The sequence below is a fragment of the Tetrao urogallus genome (assembly GCF_951394365.1).
Source record: "Tetrao urogallus genome assembly, chromosome: Z".
Lineage (NCBI taxonomy): Eukaryota > Metazoa > Chordata > Aves > Galliformes > Phasianidae > Tetrao > Tetrao urogallus.
The window spans coordinates 19,107,621-19,116,689 of record NC_136816.1 but is presented as its reverse complement, the minus strand read 5'-3'; the positions used below and the strand labels follow the sequence as shown (position 1 = coordinate 19,116,689).

General features: G+C 42.1%; 1 protein-coding gene across 1 annotated transcript; it reads left to right on the top strand.

The window, feature by feature from the left end:
* Window positions 1–422: 422 nt before the first annotated feature.
* On the top strand, window positions 423–8,685 carry FNTA (farnesyltransferase, CAAX box, subunit alpha; the record flags this gene model as incomplete). Its single annotated transcript, XM_079548710.1, has 9 exons — window positions 423–547; window positions 779–864; window positions 1,458–1,572; window positions 2,420–2,524; window positions 4,884–5,010; window positions 5,452–5,600; window positions 6,575–6,637; window positions 6,877–7,048; window positions 8,557–8,685. 9 exons carry the CDS (start codon window positions 423–425, stop codon window positions 8,683–8,685), a joined length of 1,071 nt encoding a protein of 356 aa, XP_079404836.1.
* Between the last annotated feature and the right edge of the window lie 384 nt (window positions 8,686–9,069).

Sequence of the window (9,069 nt, the reverse complement as noted above, 5' to 3'; positions counted from 1 at the left end):
ATCTGGAGGTTGTTTGAAGTAAATTTGTGGATGATGCTAAAGTGGGAGGAGCGTTGACTCTCTTGAGGGTAGAAAGACCTTGCAGCAAGATCCGGACAAATTCGAGGGTGGGCACCATCTGTGTGAAGAAGAGCAAGTGCTGGGCTGCGCAGCTGGGATGGGGCAGCCCTGCCTCTGTGTACAGTGTGGGGGGCGAGGGGTTGGAGAACAGCCGTGCAGAAAGGGATCAGGGCGTTCTGGTTCGAGCACAAGTAGTGCCTTCCCTGCCTTTCGCCTCTTGTCAGTTTACCGCGTACATAGCGAACATGGGCGGCCCTACCACCCCGCAGCGCCAGGTGGCGCTCTTCTGTTGCCGTCTCCGCTCTGCCCTCTGCTCTCTCCCCACTTCCGCCAGGCCCCGGAAGCGGCAGATGCACGGCGCGATGGCGTCGGAGGGAATGGCGCCGGCAGAGCTGCAAGCGGAGGGTGGTACTGACGTGGAGCCGGAAAGCGGCTTTGGGCAGCTGCTGGAAGAAGAAGAGGAGGATGGAGGTTACGTGCTGTACAGGTACGGCCGCGGCAGCGCAGCATCCGAGCGGTTGGGCCATGTCTTCCCCGGTACGGGCGTGAGGAGGCGCGGGGGTGGGGGAGGTACGCTGAGGGAGAGGAGGAGGACGAGGAGGAGGAGGAGGAGGAGGAGGAGGAGGAGGAAGGAGTCATCTGTACACAGATCCGTGTGTTTCAAGGTAGCACTTTAAAAGCATTGAAAGTTTGAAAATATGTATGTGTGTGCTTACAGGGACAGGAAAGAGTGGGCAGACATTGAACCCGTTCCTCAAAATGACGGTCCGAATCCCGTGGTTCAGATCATCTATAGTGAAAAATGTAAGTTTTAAACCCTTTCTTCGGGGAAGATTTTAATTGATTACGTTTATGTCTTCCTTTAGTACTGTTAAAGCGAGTCTTCATGCTTCAGGTAATATATTTACTAGTGTACTTGTCCTGGTAGAGAGAAAATTATAAGTATTTTTTGTGTTACAGTAGCTGCATGTGATGTTTTCACGCATGTTTCTGATGTTCAATATATACATCAGATGTTAGTAGCCCAGGTTTGATTTTAAATTCATACATGTAAAGGAGAATTGCAGATAGCAAAGTTGTCATAGGGAGGCACCTCTAGTTTAAGAGGCATATATGAAACTATCACATCTGAGAAAGCAGTATGACTGAGTATCAAGATACTTTCCTGGTTCTTTTAGGAATTATTGAGATGGTGTATTAAGACATTTATGTGGCTTTTCAGTGTAATAATGTCATTAGCCATGTTAAACTGTACTGGCAGAGCCATTTGTAGCTTTGGTATTATGGAGGTGTATTTCAAGTACACAAAACAGGAAGTGACTTGAGAGGGTTATTAACCTTACCCCTTAATCAGCCAGTTTCTCATAGCCTTGGATAAGATACTATTATCTTTTTAGTTCGAGATGTCTATGATTACTTCCGGGCCGTCCTACAGAAGGATGAGAGAAGTGAAAGAGCTTTTAAGCTAACAGCAGATGCCATTGAATTAAATGCTGCAAACTATACAGTTTGGTAAGTGATTACCTAGATTTTTTTTATCCAAGATTATTTTTGTTGTCAGGTAATTGCCAGTGCCTTCTGACTCTCAACAGTTTTGTTAGTATAATCAGGGCATGACTAGTTGAGTTTGCACAGGGGAGTACGGTAGATTCTTACTGAGCTTCTAAGGTAGCCCGTGCTCAGTATATTCCTCGTCTGGTTTTGATCTTGTTGTTTTCATTGAGTTTGTTTTGAGGATGTTATCCAACAAAATCAAAACTAGCTACAAAAAGAACTTTATCTTGTAAGTTATCGAATTTTAAGCTGTGGTATCTCCTTGGCAAAATGGGGAAGCTGTCTTCAGGTGACTTCAAGAAGACTTGTAAAAACACAGCAGTTACTATCTGACTGCTAGATAGTAGCATACTTAGAAATACTGTGTTTTGAAAGATCCGTCCCATTTCTGAGTAGATAATGAATAAGCAGTGAATTTCTGATATTCAGAGGAAGGCTTTTTAAATCATGAATGCCAGCAAATACTCTTGTTATGGTTTTGTTCCACTAACTCACATAAAAATGGAGAGCTTACATTATTTTAAGCAGACAACCATGTAGTTTCTGCAGTGTTGAAACTACTGTGGGTAGACAGAGATTGACTTGAGACTTGTCACCGCTGTGATTTTAGATAACATGTCATAACCAGTCACATACCAGCTGTGCAGTGTTCACTGCCTGAGTGGCCTTTAACAGAACTGGATATGCTCTTTAGTTCCTGGCATTCTTTTTAATTCTGTAGCTATTAGAACAGCTGCAAAGAAAGGCTCCTTTATGAATCATAGCAATGTCTGCTGCAATGTTTGAATGCTTGACTTTTGTACAGGCATTTCCGGAGGGTCCTCCTGCAGTCTCTGGGAAAGGATCTCTATGAGGAGCTTAAATATATTACAGCAATAATTGAAGATCAACCAAAGAACTACCAAGTCTGGTAAAATTACATTTTCTTTTCAGATTGTAGAGCTTCTGAAGTAGTTCGGGGTGTTTCAGTTGTCTAGGAGAGATTAGGTTCATTGATCCTAAAATTTGTTAAGCTGATTCCTGCATGTACTGCAGTGATGGCAGCAGAGAAGTTAGATTGAGTTGTATCACTATCATTGCCAATATGCTCTGTAGCAATTTGTTGTGAATTTGATGGTGATAAAAGATCTTGTTTTCATTTCAGTTTTTAAACTGTCAAAATAAATGACGGAACAACAACTACTGATGAAAAGACAAAGAAAAGGATGAATGAAAAGTACTTTTTATTTTTATATTGAATCTTTGAATTTATCACAAAATGAATGGGAATTGAGCAAACAGCAGTTACAAACTCACAGAATGTTTGAGATGACTCCTGGTTCCATCTGCTCCAAGCCCTGTTCAGGCAGGGATACCGAGAGCAGGCTGCCCTGTGTCCCAGCAGCTTTGGAATATCTGCAAGGAGGGGGAGAATCCACAACCTCTCTGGGCAAGTTTACCAGTAATCAGTCACCTGCATAACCCTGAAATGCTTCCTGGTGTTCCTCTTTGTGCCCACTGCCTCTTGCCCTGGCACTGGTCCCCTCTGAAAAGACCATGTCTCTGCCTCCTTTGCATAGTCCCTTCAGATATTTATAGGCATTGCTGAGATTCCCATCTAGTCTTTTGTTCTGCAGGCTAGAGAGTCCTGTGTCTCAGCCTTTCCTCCTAGAGAAGTGTTCCAGTCCCACGATTGTCTTTGTGTAGAAATGATTTTCTTGTCTTTCTGTGTTGGGAAATGGTTTCCGGATTAGATCCTGTGTCACCTTTCTAGGCACCAAGCTGAGGCTGAACAATCTGTAGTTCCCCAGGTCCTCCTTGCTCAAGATGGCAGTGACATTTGCTTTCCTCTAATCTTTGGACACCTCTTCCAGGTGCTGCAGTGAGCAAATGTTATCTAGCATGGCCTTGCAGTCACATCCTGCAGCTTCTTGAGCACTTGTAAGTACATCCCATCAGAGCCCACGGTCCGGTTTGCTTAAGTGTTCCCTAACGTGATCCTCTTCCTCACTGCAGCCCTTCAGACTGGCCGCTGGGACTGAGGGTTCCTGAGGATCAGTCTTGCTGGTAAAGACTGAGGCAAAGAAGGCAGATGAAGTCCCTCAGCCTTTTCATTTCTCCATATAACCAGGTCTCGCATTTCTTTCAGCAGAGGGCCTGCATTTTCTTTAGTCTTCTTTCTGGCGCTGATGTACTTGCAGAGGCAGTTGTTGCCCCTGACAGCTCTGGCTAGTTTCAGTCTTGCTTCCACCCTTCAAATGCAAGGTTTCATTCTTGCATTTGAATTTGGCCTGGAGTTCCTTGCTGATCTATGCAGGCTTCTTGGGCTTTTTGCCCTACTTCTTTGTTGGCTGAGCCTGGAGGAGGTGACCCTTGAATATCCTAGGATCTTCAACTCCACCGTTATGTGATCCCTGCAGCCAAGGCTGCCTTTGAACTTCATGTTCCCAGCAAGCCTGTCTTTGGTGGCGAGAATGAGATACAGCACAGCTCCTCTCCTCGCTGGTCCCATTGTGACTTGGAGGAAGAAGTTATAATTAGTGCTTTCTAGGAACCGCCTCGACTTCTTCACTGCATTGTTGTCCCTCCAAAAAATACTGGGCTGACTGTACTCTCCCAGTGAGATCAAAAGCTTGTGAACATGAGGTTTCTCCGATCGGTCTGTGCAGGCCTTGTTTGCTTCTTCTTCCTGGTCCAGAGGTCTGTAGCAGACCCCCGTGTCACCTTTGTCTCATAGTCCTGTCCTCACTTTCATCCCAATCCGTTAATTCTGAGTTGGCTCAGAACGTCACCTGTCCTCAGGCAGAGCTCCATGCACTTCTGTGGTCATTGGCACAGAGAGAGCTCACTGCTCCTCATCTTCTCAGCCTGTCTTTCCTGCAGAGCCTATATTCTTCCATTACAACACTCCAGTCACGGGAGCCATGGCACCACGTTGTTATTAGTAGAGAAATGCATGTGGGACAAGAAAAGAACTATTTATTTATTTAGCTGAAGCCTTTGACATTAGTGTTGAAGTGGGGATGTTACTTCAGTTAAACGCAGCTTGACTGAAATAAGGTGATTGACCAGTTCGTACTTACAGAATGTGTCATAGAAAGTTTGTTACTGTATAAGTTTGCAGCATGTATTTCTCAGAGACAAGTGACGCTTGTTTACGTGTCTCTTTTACATAGCACTTCTTTTTGTACAGATACTTTGTAGTAGTAGCAGATGTTAAATGCTGCTTTAATATGCAGTCACACAAGTTCTTGACTACCCTTCAAATAACTTTCTCTTCTCGTCATCAGGCATCACAGACGAGTGTTGGTGGAGTGGCTGCAGGATCCATCCCAAGAGCTTGAGTTCATAGCTGACATTCTTAACCAGGATGCCAAAAATTACCATGCTTGGCAACACAGACAGTGGGTTATTCAGGTATAGTGCACCTAGAACTGATTATGCTTTTACATAACCTATACTCAGGTTGTAGAGTTTGACATCTTAAATGCATCCTGTACGGCACTTGGCATATTGTTTCTTAAAGCTGCGGGGAAAGAGAAAGTAGTTGCATTGTACTGAATGATAGAATTTAGATACAAACTACCCTTTTAAAAAGCAAGCTGAAGGAGACCTGCTGTTTGCTTCCTTTTCTGTGTGTGAATTTAATGATTAACTCATGCCCTTGAGTGTAACTGTATAACATAGCGTGTTCGCAGCACACCCTTCCTTGTTTTCTTTTGAAGTTTGTGTTGATGTTTTTTGTAAATGTCTCTGTATTTAACAGAGCATTTGTTTTTAACAGAGCTCTTTAACAGAAGAATGTGTTCTAAAAACAAAAGGTTCTGATTCATTTTCTCCCTCCTTCTGTTTCTTTAGGAGTTCAAGTTATGGGGCAATGAACTGGAATATGTAGATCAGCTTCTAAGGGAAGATGTGAGAAACAACTCTGTCTGGAACCAAAGATATTTTGTAATTTTCAACACCACCGGCTATGATGATCCAGCAGTTTTGGACAGAGAAGTCCAGTTAGTAAAACTGTTCATTCCCATATTAAGCCATCTCAATTATATGCAAGCAGAGAAGTACTATGACAGGCCTCAACCGCTGTGGGCTTTGTAGTTCTATTCAGAACGCATCTAGATGTCTGCAATACCAGTGACTTGTTAAGCAGTACTAAAGCAGCCTGGACAAGACAAGACTCCAAGGAGACCTCGCTGCAGCCTTCTAGTATCTGAGAGGTGTTTCTCAACAGAATGGGGATCAACTTTTTATGTGGTCTGATAGTGATAAGATGAAGGGAAACAGTTCTAAACTCAAAAGGAGAAGATTCAGGTTAGATGTGAGGCAGAAATTTTTCAGAGGGCAGTGAGGCCCTGGCACAGGCTGCCCATAGAAGGATGTCCCATTCCTGAAGGAGTTCAAGACCAGGTTGGATTGGGCTCTGTGCAGCCTGATCTGCTGGGTGGCAGCCCTGCCCACAGCAAGAGGGTTGGATATTGGTTATCTTTGAGCTGAGATTTAGGCTGTGCCTTTCTGTGGGGTATGCTTAGAGGTAGCCTTATAACAGATGTTCAACTAATACCACGTCCAATGGTAATGTAGCTCTTCCTGGGTTTCTATTACTCCAGTCCTTGTCAGGGTAGTTCAGACTATCTTAAAGTTCAGACTTGGTGAGCATTTCTTGTACCACAATGGTTTAGGTAGTACTGTTTCGTAGGGTTAACACTCAAAATTGTGAGAGCTATTTCAGCGTTGTGTGAATCTCACCTAATGGATACATTTCCGAATTTAAAACAGTTCTTATAATATCTGCCTACTTGAGATCTGTGGTGATTATATTGCCAGACATTTCTGATCAGGGAACCAGCTGTAGTAACCTACAACAAGATTCTGAAATACAGACTAAAGGGATATACCTAGGAGTATCTGAATATATTCAAGTAATTTCTAACAGAGTTGTTAGTGCTTACCTTCATGAGCTGTTATCTTTCTCTCACAGATACACTCTTGAAATGATTACAGCTGTACCACATAATGAGAGTGCTTGGAACTATTTAAAAGGGTGAGTTATCTGTTGGGGGGCAAGCATGCTTTCAATCTAATTTCTGTTCGCTTGAGCATAATTTTACTTGTGTGCTACAACATGAAGCTATGCTATTGCTGCGTCATAATTATACTTCCTCCTTACTGCCTTGCTTGTGTTTGCATCTGTACTGATCATCAAATAAAGGAGTAATAACCAAACCAATTCTCATCAAATTTCCCAGTGTTACATTTTAAGACTATTTACTTATATTTCAGGATTCTGCAGGATCGTGGTCTTTCTAAGTATCCAAATCTGCTGGAGCAACTGTTGAGTTTACAGCCCAGCCACAGTTCACCTTATCTGATTGCCTTTCTTGTGGACATATATGAAGATATGCTTGAAAACCAGTGTGAAAACAAGGAAGAAACATTAAATAAGGCATTGGAGGTACTTAGGATTTGGTTTTGTTTTCAGGGACGCCATCTATTGTTCTCATGTTTTATATTCAGACCAAATGGGATTGGATTTTGTAAATGGAACGGGTCACTTGTTAAGCATGGCATCTCTATGAGGAAGTGGACATCAAAGCCAAGTAATCATAAATGTCTTGTTTAATTACCTATAAATAGTAACTTGTCAGTTACAAAATCACTGTAATTTTTCTTCACCAGATAATAAAGGAAGATTTCTATTATTACCTTCAGAATAAGTTTGAATAAGCAAAGCTTCCAATGCTAAACATATTTTTCTTCGTAAGTTAGGGAACCTTGTTCTCAGAGTACTTATATCTTATTGGATACTCAAGCTCCTTTTGTACCTAGTTATTTCTTAAAAAGCTTATGGAATTAGTTTAAAGGCCAACGGACACTGGGAGCACCACTAAGGAGAGTTGGGCATCACTTCCTGCTGAGAATAAGTGACTCTTAGCAGTGTTTTTTATCTCCATGTTCTTTGTTTTTTGGGATATCCTTGCAGTGGTTTGCAGTGCAATCTTTGTAAGAACAGTTTTTTCACTCTATGAGGTGTGCAGTAACTCACTGTGATTAGAACTGTAGCTACAGTTCTTGCCTGTAGTCTCTGTTCCAACATTGTTCTTTCTCAGTGAAAGAGAACAAGAGAACAATAAATCCTTTTGCTGTATTCCAGGATCAGTCTAAATAAGGGTAGTTGTACCTCCCATTTAATAACGTTTCACTGAGTTTGGGTTTTGCATATATTTAGGCTTTGGAGCTGCTGTTTCTGCATCCTGATTCACTAAGTGACAACATCATTTGTATAATGAGGGAATTGGCAAGGACATCTGTGGGCTGTGCTCCTACTATATAGATTTTATATGTCGTGTCCTTTGAGAAGGGTTGATTTATGCTCCATTGCCCATTCAGATGAAAATAAAAATCAGAATGTGAACCAGTATAGGATCACCTCTAACAAGTTGTGTGAGAGGGATACTGACTTACTGTGAGAATCTTTAGAAGACAGTCTGCTGAGTTAATAACTATCAACAAAATATCTCCTGTCAGTTCATTAGGAGATATCTCATGTTCCTCTGCTGCTTTTGATCAGGGGTTTACAACCTACTGTTCCACCAAGAGACAACCAAGTTTGTCAGAGAATTAAAAATTCCTTGAATTATGCTGTAGGCTGGATAGTCTGGAGCAGATACAAGCAGTAGCTGTGAAAAGGAATCTCAGAGGAAGCAGCTGTAGCTAAAATAAGACTGGCGACTTTGGGGCACTGTCAAGCTGGTTGCCTGCCACTTGGATTTGGCATCCATCTGCAGTCATTGGACACTTGCTACAAATATGTTAAAAACCAAAACCAAACAAAAAAAACTGTGTTGCCAAAAATTATTTATAAGACTGGCTGACCTGGACTGCCATTGCATTGTATGAAGATAATTAGAGATTGCTTCAGTTTTTAGTGTAACCCCACAATGTCTCAATTTTATTTCTTAGCTCTGTGAAATCCTGGCCAAAGAAAAAGACACTATCCGAAAAGAATACTGGAGATACATTGGGAGGTCCCTTAAGAACAAGCATAGCTCCAGCACTGAGCAGAGCACGATGACGGACAAGCAGCAGTAACTGAACTTGGAAGAAATAATGTTAAGCTCTCAGGCTGTGTAGAAAAATACTCAGTAGGGGACATCAACTGTTGTAAAATGCATCATAGCATTCTCCTGGTGAAAGAGGTATTGCTGCAATAAAAGAGGACTGCATAGTGCTGCATAGTTTCTTGAGTTGCCTCTACTACTGGCGATATCTCTAGATGTGGCAAAAAATGAATTAGAGCTTAATAATTTAAATGTACCAACTAGAGGTAACAACAAATACATAAAGCTATACTTGCTATTTATAAAGCACTAAACCAATTTTTCACACCTACTTTTATGTACTTGTTGTTTCTAACAGTCATGTCAGATGCTGCAGTAATGACTGCAATTAATTCTACGCATAGGGGATATAAAG